Source organism: Mesoplodon mirus, assembly GCF_964341445.2.
Source record: "Mesoplodon mirus genome assembly, chromosome: 15".
In the NCBI taxonomy this organism is placed as follows: domain Eukaryota; kingdom Metazoa; phylum Chordata; class Mammalia; order Artiodactyla; family Ziphiidae; genus Mesoplodon; species Mesoplodon mirus.
Window position 1 is genome coordinate 86735169 of NC_138991.1, and position 18274 is coordinate 86753442.

General features: G+C 49.5%; 1 protein-coding gene across 3 annotated transcripts in view; it reads right to left on the bottom strand.

Moving 5' to 3' along the window:
- The window catches only part of SUN1 (Sad1 and UNC84 domain containing 1), a 40351-nt gene extending 26159 nt beyond the window's left edge, over positions 1-14192 (bottom strand). For 2 of the 3 annotated variants that reach the window (XM_082644290.1, XM_082644288.1), the window contains exons 1-6: positions 14088-14192; positions 12633-12729; positions 5084-5233; positions 3521-3705; positions 2562-2588; positions 2273-2458 (exon numbers count right to left, since the gene is read on the bottom strand). In XM_082644290.1, coding sequence (XP_082500416.1) covers positions 2273-2458; positions 2562-2588; positions 3521-3705; positions 5084-5233; positions 12633-12709 — 625 coding nt within the window. In that variant the 5' untranslated portion in view covers positions 12710-12729; positions 14088-14192. The remainder of the gene's footprint in view (positions 1-2272; positions 2459-2561; positions 2589-3520; positions 3706-5083; positions 5234-12632; positions 12730-14087) is intronic. The other variant, XM_082644289.1, reaches the window with a different exon arrangement.
- Between the last annotated feature and the right edge of the window lie 4082 nt (positions 14193-18274).

Sequence of the window (18274 nt, forward strand, 5' to 3'; positions counted from 1 at the left end):
GGACAAGGGGAGACTTAATTCATCTATTAAATAAATAGATAAATTTAAAGGTTTAAAGATTCCACAGTGAGAATATAAGAAAAAGAACAAAAAGAAAGGAAATGTGGGGTGGGGGTTAACTTATGACTGTGAAGAGATACCCATGTTTTGAGTAAATAAGCCCATGTAACAAATCCATGCGGTGTAACCTCAACCATGCAGTAAGAGTGAAAAGCCTCGGGGTGTAGGTTACAGGTGATTTTAATTTTCTTCCTTGCACACTTCTGTGGTTTTCAAAAGTTCTTTGATAAATGTTTTACTCAAATAATTAGAAACAAATTTTTTCAAAGGTAATAAATTAGCATTGGCTCTACAAACCACTGCTATAATCTAAAAGAGCAAGGGGCATGATCAGAATAGAAGCCCAAAGCAAATAACAGTATAGTAACTTGTTTACTCCGCCAAAATACTCAAGACCGATTTAAGCAGGAAGTGGGATGGGTTTCCAGAAGCTGCCACCAAAGCTACCACGGCTGACCTTCCCTCTCAAGACACAGCAACCACACAGCTGGGCTCAGGGCCACCATCCTCCACGCTGTCAGAACAAGTGGCTGCATTGTTGGTGACGCAGACGTGGCTGGGAGAGAGCAGCAAACACGGCCACAGACAGGCGGCGACCTGCGAGCACCACGACTCCACCAGGCACCGTTTGTGGAACGTGCTTTTACCCTGAGAAAGGAGTTACGCTCAACTCAGCAACGGCACACTTCAAAATGCAGCCTCAAAACCCGATACACGGCATGTCAGGTGCGGAGTCCCGGCCCTGGGACAGCACTCAGAGGACACGGCGTCTCGGGGAGGGCGCCCTGCAGACCAGACGCCTGGGGCCAGGTCCAAGCTCCATCACTTACCAGCAAGTGTCTGAAGCTGGCTGAACCTCAGTTTACCAGTCTGTACAATGAAGGTGACAACCATCCAGCAGGGCTGCTGTGAGGGTCAGCGAGGTCATGCGTACAGAGCCCTGGGGCAGAGTGAGTGCTCAGCGATGCTGGTCTCCACAGCACCCATACGACCCAGAAACCGTTACAGAGGAAACCCTCATGTTGACTCTGCCACCCCCTTTCCCTCACTGTGTTCCCACATTGCTCTGTTAATGCTAAGGAGGTCGGTAACACTACAGCAGCCAGAACCAGAAGGTCTAGCCACAAGGATGAGATGCCGACATAGAAATAACTGTCAGTCCAGGTACCATCCTTCATGTCAAGATCATCATTTGAGAAGTATGAACTGGGCACCCTCGTGCGCAGGGCACAGCCAGGAACACAGGGAGTGGACAGACAGCGCCCCGCCCTCCTGCACTGTCCTGTCCAGACCCTGTCCACCTGCCCGAGCATGTCCTCTGGCACTGCCAAGCACTCCAGTGCTCAGATTAAACAGACGAGGTACCAAGGGCTTGGAAACAAGGCGACGCATGTTTCAAGTCGAGGACTCCCAGCCTCCCTATGTGCTCCCTTAAGGCGAACAGTGATCACAGCAGTCGCGGAGCCCCAAGCCTGGAGGGGCACATCAGTCACACGATGGCCCCCAGAAGGGCCTCTGTAGCTGTGCTCTCCCCAGGGGCCCAGCAGCGAGGCCGACTCAGTCTGGCCCAGGTGTTGATCAGAGCTGGGAACATGGCCAGGCCCGGGCCCTCTGTGCTCAAGCAGGCGCACCGGGGCCCCAAGGGCCTCCTCTGCCGGTCAGCAGGGCCAAGGTTGCCCCGCGAGACCTTCCACCATGCCTGCCGCCCTCCCAAAACAAGGCTGGTGTGCCACGTGCCCCCCCGAACCTGCACACTCCCGGTAAGCTGCCCCTGCGGTCACGGACTCTCACCCACAACAGAGACCAGAGAGAACGCGTCCCTGCCTCAAGCATCACCGCCTCCCACCCTGACTCCCTGGGCGCCTGGAGTCTGCGCTCCCAGGAAAAGAAGGAGCGTCTGCAGGTGACCGCACAGCCCACAGGTCCAGTTCAGGACGAGGTTTCTCCTGCTTACTCCAAGTTCAAATTTATGGAATTCCAAACACTCCCGGGTACAAAAAGACCAACCACATCAAATGTAAGTTGAGAGAGGAGGAACAGAGCTAATTTTTGGTGCATCTCTTAAACGTCTAAAGGATAACTTTGAGTTCGAGGCTACAGTAGAAACAGTGCAGACACTGAGGCCTGTGAGACAAGGTTGATGAAAAGAAAAGGAAGTATCTAATATTTGGACGCTAACTCTTTTTCTAACTTTTAGAAGAGCAAGACTTACGTTTTTGACTCCTATCCCTCGAGTAAATCCTTGAGGCCGGGCCACGGGCAGCAGAGTACGTGGTGAGCGCGCCTTTGCGCTCGGCAAGGAGGCTGCACTCGCTGCAGGTGTAGCCGTTGCTCCCCGCTGCTCCTTCGGCCCCTGCGGCCACATTGCCGTTTCCCTGAATGGCAGCTTTAGTCCCACCTGAAGTTTGCAAAAAGGAGATGGAACCTGCTTATTACAATCTGCAAACACCTAACTAAAGCCTCCATCTTGAAAAACGTGGGGAAGAAAAGGAGGAAATTACCTTTAAGTTCTCCGTCATCGTCAAGACCTAAAAAACACACACATATTTTTGCTGTTGAGCTCAAATGATCAAAACAGAACAAAATACACAAACTCAAAAGTAAAGGTTACAGTGGTTAATAAATCAGCATCATGGCACTGGTCAAGATTGACTTCCTACAACACCAAGAATTAACAGCAATTTCTCCAGGTATATGCAGATGCTTGCTTTCAATTCCAGGTGAAAGTACATCTCTGGAGAAAATACCTTCCCACACACTCTGTTCTCACGCCCTCTCACACTGTCTACACACACACACCCATGCTGTGCACAGAAGGACAGGCAGGAACCTCAGCACCAGCACACTCGCCTCCTCTGCTGCCCGGGAGCTACTCTGCTAGTGAGCAAAACAGAATACGAACTCCAGGGCTTCCCAAATCAGCACATAAGATTTCTGGAACTAATCTAATCTTTGATTCTTCTCAGAAGGGCCAACCGGAACATCAAGTGGACACAAGCAGCTTTGTGGCTCCTCGAAGCCATGGCCCCTGTGGCCATCAAGTCCTCCACAGGGAGGACTGGGGTCACGCTGCTGCCTTAGTCAATCCAGGTCACAAGCCACATCGTTTCCTAGGGTCAATTCGTCTACACTAGATGCTTTCCAATGAGAGAAAAATTTCTGTCTGGAACTTGAAATCATGCTGGTGAGTTTACCAATGACTTTGCTTAAGCATCCCACAAAACTCATGCATTTAGACACACAGAGTTAATAAGACTGCCCTGACCACTCCACTCCATCTTCCACATCACGACACACGATCGGCAGCTGGAAGCAGTTCCCCTGCATTTCCGACCTCAGTCCAGAGGAAGGCCTCCAAACTTCCTGGGGCTCCTTCCCTCCAGTAAGGGGAAAAGGGGAAACCCGGCCATGACGCCCCTTCTTCCCAGAAGAACCGGAGAAATCACTGGAGATGACTCACCCCAGAAGTGGTCCACTTTGGTCTGCTCGCGGATCAGAGACTCGTCCAGCACAGGAGGCCGCAGACAAGCCGCAGCCCGCGTGGCACTGGAGCCGCTCCGGCTGACAGCCAAGGACAGGACCTTCCTCGAGGTGTGGCTGGTACTAAATGCCGGCCTGTGCGCACTGCTGTGCTGTTTTGCTAGTCTAAAAAGGAAGGAGAGAGGAACAAGTCTACAGACTTTTTCTAGTAAATACAAACGATTACATTTTACCAACTCAAAATCTCTGCCTGAGAATGAATATACTACTGTTAAGGCAACGTGTCCTTATGCCCTTTTTCTGCTGTAACGAGACACCTGTTAACCTAAAAAAGGAACTGTTTAAGCTGGGCTCAAGAACTCCTCCTAAAATTGTACACACAAAGTAGTTCTCAGATTATTTGGGGCCTCATGACCCAAAAGTGGTTCAAACTAAAAATAACCTAAGAATAAAAATGACCTATATTTTGAAATTACATGATTTATAGATTTAGTGTCCCCCCCACCATTTAAAACAAGTAACTGCATCCACAGGCACGTTCCGCACTGTTTCTCAGTCACCAGTAAAGGCGGAACTGCGTCAAGTACAGCGAGGAGAGGCTGTCGCCAAACCCTTCCTGAACTGGATCCACCACAAGGATGGAGACAAAGCCCTTGAAGACCCTCCCCACTGAGGGAGCGAGAAGTGAGCAAAAGGCCAGGGGCAGAGACAGGAAGGCCCCCATGAGCAGGTGCACCGGGAAACCTGGTTCCAGCATCGCCCGGGGACAGAGCACCAGCCTGTTACAGCCGTGGTTCCCATAGCAGCACCTGCATGAACACCCCAAACCAGGATATCCAAGAACCTCACTGCAAATGAACCCCAGGTGGCTGCTGGGCGTGCAGTGTGTCAGTGTGAACCACAGATGGGGAGGTGACGCCACACACACCAGCGCCCAGCCTTGCCGTCAGGCCAGTGTCCCGTCACCTCTCAACAGCCACCATCCCACTCCCAAGAGTGGACCATTCAGGCAGGAAACTCGTCACTCTTACATGAGTGATGTTAAAGGAAAGCTGTTACTTTTATTCTTTATCTCTAAATGGCACAAAGATCCTGTACACTTTTGCTCCTTCTTGGGCACAAATAAGTGATGGGCACGTGGAGAGTTCAGAAATCAAGTGAATAGGACAATCATCAATACAGGTAAACATCTAAGCTTCACACGTGTATCTGTCAGTTCACACAGATTTTATCAACAGACTTAAAGCGCTAACGACACAGACACCTGCAGGGCCACACGATGACGGGCAGGGCTCCTCCCTTAACTGCTGGTGGGGCCTGCTACGCAGAGGAGCTGCGAACACTTGCCCCGGGCGGGAGGGGTGTCCACGTCCCTCTTTACACCAGCGCCAAACAACCCGCATACCCGGCCCTGGTTCCAGCCTCACTCACAGTAAAGCTACGACCGTGTGTGCGGTTGTGTGTGTACACACGTACCCGTAAGTTCGAGAGAGTGAAGTTTTACAGACCGAAACCTCACGTGTTTGGTTTTGTTTTCGCTCACCTGGCCACTCTGTCCCCAGCAGGGCCATCCTCAGCGGCACGGGCTGTGGTGACCAGGCGCAAACTGCGGCGGGACATTCTTGGAGAATCAAATACAGGATCCAATTTGTGCTCAGTCTCGAAATCCAGAGCATCAGAAGAATAACTTGAACTAGGAGGAAAAAACCTCATCATAGATAAACACCGCTTACCACACCACTTTTAAAACGAACAAATAACAGAACATGTAACCTAGTGTGAATTTTTAAAAACAGCACATGCCAGAACTAAGAGTCTGCATGCTGCAACAAAGATCCCGCATGCCGCAACTAAGGCCTGGCATAGCCAAAATAAATAAATAAATAAAATATTTTTTTTAAAAAATGAGAGAAACAGCCATCACTATGTGAAGCCTTTCCGACAGAGCAAAAGCAAGCTGGCACCCAACTTGCTCAACAACTGATGCCCCTACATTTGCTCTGATCACAAGGCTACACCCGGCCCTGGGGAGCGCGTGAGGACGTGCTAAATTCACGAGACTCCCCACCTACAGGGAATGAGGTCAACATTGTTAGAAACTCATAACCATTTACTAGTAGACACTGCCTGATAAAGCAGTTCATGAGACAGTGACCACTACGTGACATTTAATCCGAGATCCCAGTAGGTCACTGAACGAACCAACGTAAGGAGAACAGGGAAAGCCAGTGACTGAGCCAGCAACGCACTTTGCATCTAATTCATCATAAACCCAGAGACACACTAGAACACAGAAAAGCCACTCCACTACCCTTCCACACAATTATCTTAAACCAAAACACAGATCCTTCTGTGCTGTCAGCAAGCTTTCCGAATCCTGAAACGTGAGTTGAGAACCTGTCCTGTGCCTCCCTGGGGGCGGGGATCCTACAGACAGTCCAGCAGCAGGGGCCACGACACAGTGAGGGCTCCACACCTCCAGGAGGTGCGCTCACAACCCGAAAGGAAGCAGGAAGGTGAGAGAGGGAAGGAGAGGCCACGGCTGCCACAGGGAGCAAAGCAGGCCAAGAGAAGAACTGCAGCCCAAGGCACAGAAGGTGGGGCTGCAAGAGAACCTCGGTCCTGGCTTCAACCAAAGGGCCTTCGTGCGCGTGCACACGAGAGGACGGCCTGCACCCTGGAGGCCCTGGGCAGGCCCTGCTGTGGCAGAGAAGGGAGCTCCAAACCCCTCAAGCAGTTTATCCGCAGGAGGAGGTGGAGACGCTGGGGGCACGTCCAGTAGGCAGTGGGAGAACAGCCCCCGCTCAGGACAGCAGACCACTGGGCTAAGGATCTGGAAGTCCACGGTAACCAGGGGTATGAGTTAAAGTAAATGGGCTTAAGAACATTTCTGCGTTTTATTTTATACTATAAAAATATTTTCAGAATCAAATTCATCATAAACTTATCAGATATGACACTAGAAACTGTTCAATCAAACCCTCAGAAAGTTATTACAAATTGCTTCAAGTTGTCATATCCATTTGAGGCGTTACACATAACTTCAGGAAAAGGTCCTCCTCAACTTGAGAGGCTGGAGTGGGGCAAGAGAGAGGCTGCACTAACCCACACTGAGCAGCAAGGACGCTAAGCTCTACCTAATTTTAGTATAAAATATGCTTACTTTTCTTCCAAGATTATTTTTAGTATTTTACATAATTACAATTCTCGTTTAAGAAAATTGTTATTTCAAGTCAGAATCTACCACGTAAGAATGGACCAGTACCCCTCCACCATCATCCTCTTAACCTAAGTCCTGGGTTTAGAGGACGGCCATTTATGAACTTTGAACATCAAGAGAGGACAGTGCAGTTCAAGTCCACCCCTAGACAAATACGCAAACGTGCAGAAGGCAAGAAGCTGACGACGCCACCCGGACCTCTGTCTCCCACCCCCACATGCCCCAGAGGCTGCAACTCAGGGGACACGACAACGCTGCCAGTCTGGCAGGGTCCTGGCTTTCCAACATAGGACCTCTAACACAACGCCCCTGCCGGCAGAAGGGTGCTCCAAATACCTGTTACTTTGATTAGAGAGGGCCCTGGGAAGAAGCCAGTATAGCGGCTGTTTGTAAGAGCAAATGAGGGAGTCCCCCGGTGGCCTAGTGGTTAGGACTCCATACTTTCACTGCCATGACCCCGGGTTCAATCCCTCGTTGGGGAACTGAGATCCCGCAAGCCGCGCAGCATGGCCAAAAAAAAAGAAAAAAGCAAACGACTGGGAAATGTCCATTAACAAGGGGATGATGAAATACACTAGGATACATGTACCTTATGGAATGCCGTTAGAAAACATAAAAGATCTATATATACTGTCACAGAAAGACCTCTAAAATATACTGTTAAATGAAAAAAGAAATATTCTATTATCATCCTATTCATGTTTTTTAATATATATATAACATAAAAGCACAGGGTTCAACCCATGGTCGGGGAACTAAGATCCAGCAAGCTGTGCAGCAATGCCAAAAACAAATAAATAAATTAAATATTCAATAATAAATAAAAGCACATGTTACCAACACAGATGTGTAAGAGCACAGAAAACACCTCCAAACCAGCAACAATAGTTACCTCTGGAGCTGAAAGGAGGTAGGAACATGGGTACTTCCACTTTGAGCTGGACAGTGCTCAGCTAAACAGAAACTGCAGCAGTGTTCACAGCGGGGGAGGGAGAGGGATATAGGGAGGGGGTGGGGAGGGAGGGAGGCGGGGACCAACAGTTCTGTGCTGAGTTCAGACATGAATGTTGACAAGCGCCTCTGTCTGCACCTGAGGGGCTTTCTTGATGCGCTGGGCGCCCACCCCACGACTCCATGCGTGCTCCACCAGCTCCCGTGCTCTCCTGCCCTAGGCTGGGATCCTAAACCATCATCTGTAACAGGTTCCTATAGACAGATGCACCCAGGGCCCAGCAGAAAGATTCAAGTGTCTGATGGAGACACAGGACACCAGCACCGCCCCGAGGCAGCGCAACCTCATCACTTGCCATGTTAAAGGTTACTTTATTTATTTTTAAAATAAATTTATTTTGGTTTTGGCTGCGTTGGGTCTTCATTGCTGCACGCGGGCTTTCTCTACCTGCGGTGAGCGGGGGCTACTCTTCGCTGTGGTACACGAGCTTCTCATTGCAGTTTGGCTTCTCTTGTTGTGGAGCACGGGCTCTAAGCACACAGGCTTCAGTAGTTGTGGCACACGGGCTCAGTAGTTGTGGCTCGCGGGCTCTAGGGTGCAGGCTCAGTAGTTATAGCTCGCAGGCTCTAGAGTGCAGGCTCAGTAGTTGTGGCGCATGGGCTTAGTTGCTCCGCGGCATGTGGGATCTTCCCAGACCAGGGCTTGAACCCGTGTCCCGTGCATTGGCAGGCGGATTCTCAACCACCGCACCACCAGGGAAGCTCCTTTATTATTTTTCTATAAAGCTGGGGTGGGGCACAAAATTTTAAACTGAGGTGTCTAATCCAGGATTAGAGAGAATTAAGTGACCAAACTAGGATATAAAAGAAGATAACAGGGGCTTCCCTGGTGGCGCAGTGGTTGAGAGTCCGCCTGCCGATGCAGGGGACATGGGTTCGTGCCCCGGTCCAGGGGGATCCCACATGCCGCGGGGCGGCTGGGCCCGTGAGCCGTGGCCGCTGAGCCTGCGCGTCCGGAGCCTGTGCTCCGCAACGGGAGAGGCCACAGCAGTGAGAGGCCCACGTACCGCAGGAAAAAAAAAAAAGAAGATAATATAGACGAAGACCCCAAATATAGAGTATAGATCTAATCCTTAAGAGTATAAGATTTGGGCCTCCCTGGTGGCGCAGTGGTTGAGAGTCCGCCTGCCGATGCAGGGGATACGGGTTCGTGCCCCGGTCTGGGAGGATCCCATATGCCGCGGAGCGGCTGGGCCTGTGAGCCATGGCCGCTGAGCCTGCGCATCCGGAGCCTGTGCTCCGCAACGGGAGAGGCCACAACAGTGAGAGGCCCGCGTACGGAAAAAAAAAAAAAAAAAAAAAAAGAGTATAAGATTTTAGTTTAGTTCTCTCATCAATTATGCAGTTTTTAAAAAAATGTCTGGTATTTAGATGCACTTCTATTTATTTGTTTGTTTGTTTTCGGCTGCACCACAAGGCTTGCAGCATCTGAGTTCCCCAACCAGGGATTGAGTCCTTATCATCGACTGCCAGGGAATTCCCAAGATGCTCTTTTAATTAAAAGGCTGGGGCTTCCCTGGTGGCACAGTGGTTGAGAGTCCGCCTGCCGGTGCAGGGGACACGGGTTCGTGCCCCGGTCTGGGAGGGTCCCACATGCCGCGGAGCGGCTGGGCCCGTGGGCCATGGCCGCTGAGCCTGCGCGTCTGGAGCCTGTGCTCCGCAATGGGAGGGGCCCTGGCAGTGAGAGGCCCGCGTACCGCAAAAAAAAAAAAAAAAAAAAAGGCTGGAAAAAATCTACCTCAGCTGAAAGCTGGATGGACACCAGGCAGCAACGAGCCGTGGAGTGGGCAGTGCGCCACCAGCGCTGAATTTGGCTGGGAGAGGGCATGTGGGCAAAGCAAGTCACACCCGGTGACAATTCTAAGGCTCTGTCCAAAGTCCTACCGTCCAGAGTACTGCTCTACCTGAGTACCTAACCCCAACACTGCCCCTCTGAAGTCCCAGCCTCAAACCTCACCACCGATCATTGATGACCTCTCACCACAATGGTTCTCCTGCCTCACAGGGACCCCAACTCTGACTGTTGTCACAGCTGCCCCCAGCTGTGTCCCCTGCCCTGCTGGTCTTCTGTCCCAGGGCCTGGCAATACTCTCACCTGGATAAGCTCGACTGCCCTCCCTGTACGGCTCCAGACACACTGCAAGCCCCCGGAGGGACTCCTACCAGTGAGGTCAAAGCTCTCCCCATATCCCAGCCCCGCAGGTCCCGACTGCCTAGCAACATGTGTGACAGTCACCTGCCCCAGACTCTCTCTCCTTCCCTCCTCCTACCTTGGGTTCTCAACACCCGGTATTCTGACTAGTGGTTTTAAAAATATCGTTATCTTTTAGAGATTTGCTTCAAAACAACCCACTGGGGAGGGGAGAACAAGCACTGGTAACTGTTGAAACTAAGTGAGAGGCGAAGGGGCTCATCATCACTAGTCTCCAAACTTTCACACTGTTTGGCATTTTCCATAATAGAAAAACATCTTAAAGAAATGGCATTGGGCTTCCCTGGTGGCGCAGTGGTTGAGAGTCCGCCTGCCGATGCAGGGGACGCGGGTTCGTGCCCCGGTCCGGGAAGATCCCACATGCCCCAGAGCGGCTGGGCTCGTGAGCCATGGCCATTGAACCTGTGCGTCCGGAGCCTGTGCTCCGCAACGGGAGAGGCCACAACAGTGAGAGGCCCACGTACCGCAAAAAAAAAAAAAAAAAAAAAAAAAAAGAAAAAGAAACGGCATGACCAGGATGCTGCAGGATCCTTAACGTGTTTACTGAAAGTGCTGAGGCTGCAGGCCCGCAGTGCTGGACATGGAGTGGTCAGCCAGGGGCCACCCAGGTGGTAATGAGACAGACGGTCAGAGTTGGGAGTTTAGCAGGCGGAGGGGGAGGGTCTGGAAGGACAAGGATATGAGGAGGACAATTGCGGGCCAGGCCAGGTGGCCAAGGGCTGCGGGGGGGAAAGGCTGCAGTGAAACCCAGCCTCCAGGGACCATGAGTTGCCGCTGGAGCTGGACGGTAAAGAGAGGCTTCACTGAAGGGTGGGGACGCAGAGACACACAGGCAGGAGAGGGAAGGGCAGGCAAGGACAGAGCCGGCTTCAGCACGGCCACTTGAGGCCGGTCCACAGCTGGGCGTGCCCCCTCCAGACTGGGTGTCGAGTGGCTGGGACCCTCGGCAAGAGTTCTGCTCCTCGTGCTGTGGCGCCCGCCCATCACAGCTTCCTGGGTCTCTGTGGGCCCTTGGCCCCCAGGGCACCCTCGGGCTCCCATCATGACCTGCTGATGGCCAGACCAGAACTGCCGCCCACATGGCTCCTGAGCCTGAGTCTCACACACCCTCCCGCTAACTGGTGGTCCTCCTCCCGCGCCCACGCCAAACGGTGACTGTCACCCTTGCCTCCTCCTTCATCCCCTTCCTCCAGTCAAGCAAGCACAAGGCCCCCAGCGTTCCTTCCCGAACCCCTCCCTCCCCACGCCCTGCCCAGCACTGCCTCGGTCAGGGCCCCCCCAGAGTCTCACCTGAACTCCTGCCAGCCTCTGATCAGCACTGCCCCACTCTCCATCTCTGCATAACCCTGGTTCTACTCACCCTTCCTGGCTGAGACCCCCGCCCTCAAACACAGGCCCACCTCCCAGCACAGCTCAGTCCGCCCGCCTTTCCCATTTCAGTGCTCATCCACTTCCGACCCAGCTGCACGCCTCACTGGACGAGGGTTGGGTTCTCTGTAGAGACCCAGACATAGGCAACTTTTAAAAACTGTATTTAAAATGGGTTATAATAAATAAATATAAAAACAAAATAAAATGGGTTATAAAAGCTAAAAATAAATTACCAGCAACGGGAGAGGCCACAACAGTGAGAGGCCCGCGTACAGGAAAAAAAAAAAAAAAAAATTACCAGGAACTATTATTTTTTATGCTCCACAATACAGAATAAGGAGGAATTTTACTTGAGTTGGCCCACTCATTTTGTTCGAAAATACTACAGGACTTTCAACAAAAACAAAGTGTGTTACTACAGAAAGTGTGACATGATCTAAAATTGTGACTAAAAACTCAATCATTAAATATGAGATTTGACTAATGCTGTTAAGAGCAGTTTTCTTAAAATACCTTCCAATTTTCTTTAAGTTTCAATTACATTTTTACCCTTTAGAAGATAAGCCATTGATAAAACTGACACTAGCATTTTCCTTGTGTGCTTTAAACATCTTGCCAGGATGCAAAGGTTTTTCTATCTGCCAATCAAATCTTCACCAATCCAGGAATGTTTTCCCTTTGGCAGTAGCCCCTAATTTTATAATACTTAAGTTTCGTCTCAATCATCCTTTCTATCAATACTTGGTAAACTAGCAAGGCAAAGAGCAAGTCAACAGCTTCTAAGACTCAAACTTCAAGGTTCAGCATCAAATCAGAATACAAATAAAAACAGAAAACTTAGTGCATTTGACAGAAGTTGTGGTCTTGAAACCGTGGACTTCATCAAAATTCTATTTATGATGGCTCCTCTCAAAGCCAAGTCACTTTCCAGGTTAGTTCTGTTCATTTTAAAATACTCAGCTATTAATATAAATCACAAAACCCCACCATAACCACACAGATGTGTTCCCAAGACCACAGCCACCTGGGTGGAGGCTAAAACAGTCATTCATTTGCAATGACTAATCACTGAGTCACCAGACACGTTCGGTTTTCAAAACCACCTCATAATTTCCAAGTCAGTTCAGCAGTTTTGTAAAACCAGAGCATAACATAAAGTTCATAGATATTTTCACTTTCAACACAGAGCAGTTGGGTGCAAGTCCCATAAGGCCCCATTAACCCAGCAGCATTCAAGAACAGCACAGGCAAGACAACGTAACACGCATGCGAGCTCACCTGAGTGCATACGTGTAGCCAGTGTTCTCGGGCACACACTGCGGAGGAGTGTACATGTGGAGCCGAGAAAAGTCCATGTTCACGGTCTCAAAGCATACTGCAGAAGGCGGGAAAAGCAATGCAGGCTGTTAACGGCCGGAACACCCAGAGGAGCCCTGTCTGTGGCGGCCCAATGCAGACGGACTAGAGTCACCGTCAACACTTGGATTAAGCAAGGCCAGTAAAGCAGAGCTGGTTTGGATTTTTTTTTTAAGCAAAGGAGACAAGTTTTCTCATGGTTGCAAGTCCAGAACACAGCTGTCATACTTAGTTCCCTAAGATTATAAATCTACAAAAGCAACAAGGGGAAATCCTAGATCAACTGCCTTAAAATGATGTAAAGAATACAGAAAGTAACTCAGAATCCTTTCCAAAATGTACTTTTAAATTCCTGAAGGTGTCAAAATGTTCTCATGCTTCTGGAATAAATTTTCATTGTTATTAAGTAAAACAGAACTGATTCTTGTTCCATGGTCAAGAAGGACTCCCATACTTTCCTAGACAGCAAAATTTTTACAAGCAGCTCAGAATCAGAAAACTGCAGGGTGAATAAGAGATAAGCTTAAGGCACTGTTAATACTTTTATTTTTCCCCAAAGGAAAACACAGATTATTTTTAAATTAAAAAGTCCTGAGCTTATTGTTTTTCATGTTGTCATCTAGATTTCTTTGGAATGACTCAAACTTTCCTCTGGCTAAAAATACACACACACACACACACACACTTCAAAAAAAACCCCACACCCTCATAGGAGTAATGTGGATCATAATCTGCTGTTGAAAGATCAAGGAAGATAAACCTAGACAAAAAACATTCAGGTATAAATGGCTGATTTCTATAAACTAAGCCAAAAATACTTAAATTCACTCCATATTCTTTGAAACAGTCCAAATTTTTTTTCCTTTTTAAAGAAGATGTTGGGGGTAGGAGTTTATTAATTTATTTATTAATTTTTGCTATGTTGGGTCTTCGTTTCTGTGCGAGGGCTTTCTCTAGTTGTGGCAAGCAGGGGCCACTCTTCATCGCGGCGTGCGGGCCTCTCACTGCTGTGGCCTCTCTTGTTGCGGAGCACAGGCTCCAGATGCGCAGGCTCAGTAGTTGTGGCTCACAGGCCTAGCTGCTCCGCAGCATGTGGGATCCTCTCAGACCAGGGCTCGAACCCGTGTCCCCTGCATTAGCAGGCAGATTCTCAACCACTGCGCCACCAGGGAAGCCCCAAATATTCTTTTAAAAAGTAAGCACCCATAGAAATAAAGAACATTGTTTATATATAAAAACTTTACTGTGCCTACTAATTTCGACATTGCTCAGGTCCTCTCAGGGACCTGGCCCGTCAGCCCAGGTAGAACACACACTCAACAAGTACAATTCATTCTATTAATAGACACGTAAACCTCTTGCTGCAAATAAACTTACCTTCAAGTACGAGTCCATGTATTTGGTCAGTACCTGTTCACTTGCCTCGAGCTCCCCTCTGTCTCCTCCACCAGCACTGGAGCCCAGGTTCAAGGGCACAGAGACTGAGGAACAGCACACGAGGGCAGCCTCAAGGCTCAGGCCTCCCCCCAGCTCCCCCGCAGAACAGAGCCACACCCAGCAGCAGTGTCATAATGGCTTCTGACCGCGCTGTGGGTAGCAATGACTTACTAAGAACCATAACAATACTAATACCCCGTAACTGCTCTCATCCTCTAGAGAAGATAACTGATGTTTACTTCCTAACTTTATTCCCAAAGTGATCTTTCACTTTCGTGTTTTACTACACCCACATTACCAACCCCAAGTTAAAGCAGTTCTAACTGCTGCTAATTTCTACCAACTTCCCTACAACTCGTATTCAAGAATTTAAGACGGGGGCTTCTCTGGTGGTGCAGTGGTTAAGAATCTGCCTGCCAATGCAAGGGACACGGGTTCGATCCCTGGGCCAGGAAGATCCCACATGGCGTGGAGCAACTAAGCCCGTGCGCCACAACTACTGAGCCTGCCCTCTAGAGCCCACGAGCCACAACTACTGAAGCCCGCGCACCTAGAGCCCGTGCTCCGCAACAGAAGCCACTGCAGTGAGAAGTCTGCGCACTGCAACAAAGAGTAGCTCCCACTCACCACAACTAGAGGAAGCCTGTGCACAGCAATGAAGACCCAACGCAGCCAAAAATAAACAAACAAATAAATAAATTTATTTTTTAAAAAAAGAATTCAAGATGTCCTTAGTGAACTGAGTATTTGGACCGGCTTACAGAAACTGGTTTAGTGTTATAAACAAGTGAATGGCAGGTGCCTGAAAGTAGCCTTTAATTTAAACATCATGACCATGACATGGAAACACTAGAGGGTCCAGCTAAGAACAGGGACTGACCCCCTACAGATCTGGGCTCTGATCCCAGCTCTGCCCACTAGCTGACTGACTGCCCTGAGGCCAGCTCCTCGCGCAAAGGAAGTTCCATCTGTGAAGCAGGATGGCAGCAGCGCTGCTGGCAAGGCCGCTGAAGGGGTCCACGGAGGTCCAGCCCGTGGCTCAGCACAGAAGGAGCGGTTAGAGCCTGGTGAGGAGGACACATGCAAGAACTAACAGCCTTTTTATGTTACTTGCACGTATGTACGTATGTACGTATTGGCACTGTTGGGTCTTCCTTGCTGTGCGCAGGCTTCCTCTAGTTGCGGCGAGAGGGGGCTACTCTGTCGCGGTGCACAGGCTTCTCACTGCGGTGGCTTCTCTTGTTGCGGAGCACGGGCTCCAGGCACACGGGCTCAGTAGATGTGGCTCGTGGGCTCTGGGCACAGGCTCAGTAGTTGTGGCACATGGGCTTAGTTGCTCCGCAGCATGTGGGATCTTCCTGGAGCAGGGCTTGAACCCGTGTCCCCTGAATTGGCAGGCAGATTCTTAACCACTGTGCCACCAGGGAAGTCCCATGCAATGGTTTTTTTTTTTTTTTTTTTTTTTTTTTTTTGCGGTACGCGGGCCTCTCACTGTTGTGGCCTCTCCCGTTGCGGAGCACAGGCTCCGGACGCGCAGGCCCAGCGGCCATGGCTCACGGGCCCAGCCGCTCCGCGGCACGTGGGATCTTCCCGGACCAGGGCACGAACCCGTGTCCCCTGCATCGGCAGGCGGACTCTCAACAACTGCGCCACCAGGGAAGCCCCAATGTGTTTTTTTAATGCTTTCTTTTTTTTGGACATTTTTACCTTATACTTTTTTTTTTTTTTAACTTATTTTTGGCTGCGTTGGGTCTCTGTTGCTGCACACGGGCTTCCTCTAGTTGCCGTAAGTGATGGCTACTCTTCGTTGCAGTGTGCATGCTTCTCATTGCGGTGGCTTCTCTTGTTGCGAAGCACGGGCTCTAGCATGCAGGCTTCAGTAGTTGTGACACGCAGGCTCGGTAGTTGTGGCTCACAGGCTTAGTTGCTCCGCGGCATGTGGGATCTTCCCAAACCAGGGCTCAAACCCGTGTCCCCTGCATTGGCAGGTGGATTCTTAACCACTGCGCCAGGAGGGAAGTCCTAATGCTTTCTAATTTTTTAAAATTGAAGCAGAGTTGATTTACAAGACTTCAGGTGTACGGCAAAGTGATTCAGTTATATATACATATGAACATATATATACACATATATATATTCTTTTTCACTCTTTTCTGTTATAGGTTATTACAAGATATTGAATATATTGATAGTTCCCTATGCTATACAAAGGTCCCTGATGTTTATCTATTACAGCCTTTTTACTTTTAAAAGTTACATCAATATGTTCTCAACGTTTTCATCTACCTAAAAGAGAGGTTAATTTCTAATGCATAACAAACGGTGTTTTCAAAAGCTGTCAGAGGCACAGTGGACCACACCGTTCAACCTGGTTCTCCCAACCGATGAGACAGATAAAGCTGAGTGACACCACCCTAGTTGGGTTTAATGTAGGCCTTATACCACAATTTAAAAAGAAATTTAATTTCTTGTCTCTGAAATAAAATTCTATCAAAGAACCAAATGCAGCTACTGGCCATCACAAGCCTATCACAAGCAAGATAGGATTACAGAAGAGTGACCACGTAAAAGTCCTGCGGGTGACAACACAGAGACACGAGCTGAGTGGCAGGCACAGTGGTAGACTTTTGGCTAAATGTTTTATGAGAGGAGCTTCAAACGTAATAAAATGCCCAAAGACAACACCATCAAGAGAGCACCAGTGTGGACACACACAACTCTAGGAAGAGCAGGCCATGCGGCTCTGGAGGAAAGGCAGACAGGATACAGGGCAGGGAGGCCATGGCCCGTCACAGTCAGAGCTCAGTGGCTATGAGAGTGGAAGGAAAGGGAGCATGCCATTGGATGCCCTTACTTTTTCCCTACTCATTCTGATTTCGCTCCCGTAACCACGTGAACTTTATGTTCCGTTCTCTGGTGAAACACATGTACGTATAAAACTATCCAACTATACGCAGAACCCTGCCCCTGCTTAACCAGACCCGTGGCCCAGGTAAATGTTGTTCTGGCCAGTACTTCCTCCACAGCCCAGAAGACCACCTCTCCAAGCAGACCCTCCAAAAGCAGCAGCAGAGGCCACACCAAGCCTGACTCAGTAATGAGTTAGGGGGTGATGACCAGCGCTCTCTCCTGCATTTACCGTGGACCGCGTTACAGAGTGTGATCACGTATCTTATTAGAATGTATTCTGCTGCTTCTTTCCATACCCGGCTTGTCCTCCGTCAACCCTGCTGCCTCCATCTTTCTCCCTGGACAGATCATGAGACAGATTCAGAACACTTTAAAATTCACCTTTAGTTCCTTTCATAAAATGTGAGCATTAGATAAAATTATAGAATAAAATAAAGTAAAAAAGAGAGAATTAAATAATGTCTGTGAAGCAGTGCCTGACACATGACAAACACTCAAAAAGTTAGCTTTAATTAGTTTGTGGAATAAACTTATAGAGCCTGTTTTAAATTTTTAAAAAAAAAGGATTTTTTTGCCTTCTGAGTTGACAGTCCCTGAGATGGAACACTCACTCAGCCCCAACCTAAATAAACGACGAAGTCCAGCGGCAACTCAGACGGCTCCTGGGGCCAGCAGGCTAGAACACCAGCTCCGGTCTCTCTCAGCTCATCAGGACCCCTAGCGGCAAAAGTGCAACTGTGATACCAGTTCCCCCGCTAACAGTGCTTGGCACGTCCACAATGCCGTTCCCAGTCTCCCCTTACGTCACTGCTACTTCAAGCCCGCGTGTAACATTAGAGCCTTCCTACCTGCAGCGTGGCCTAAAGGCGGCCTCAGCCTGTGACTCAAGGGAGATCTGATCTGCATTTATAATCGGAGCAGTATTGAAAGAGCAAGTGAAAAAATGGATTGAAAATGTTTTCAACGGCATCAGAAAATCTTGGAATGAATACAAAGTCAACGTGTTGTAAACACGTTTGTTTACAGAGAGGTGCCCTGTGCAGGCTCCACTGTCCTCATTTCTCTAGACTCTTCCTGGCCACTCCCTTCTCCCGAAAGTGTTACGACTGGGATGACCTCCTCACAGGCCACGTGCCCCATGAGTGTCCCGGACATGGGAGGGAGGGACTGCACAGCGGAGCTGGAGCCGGGGCTCACACCAGGCAACCCCCCCTTTC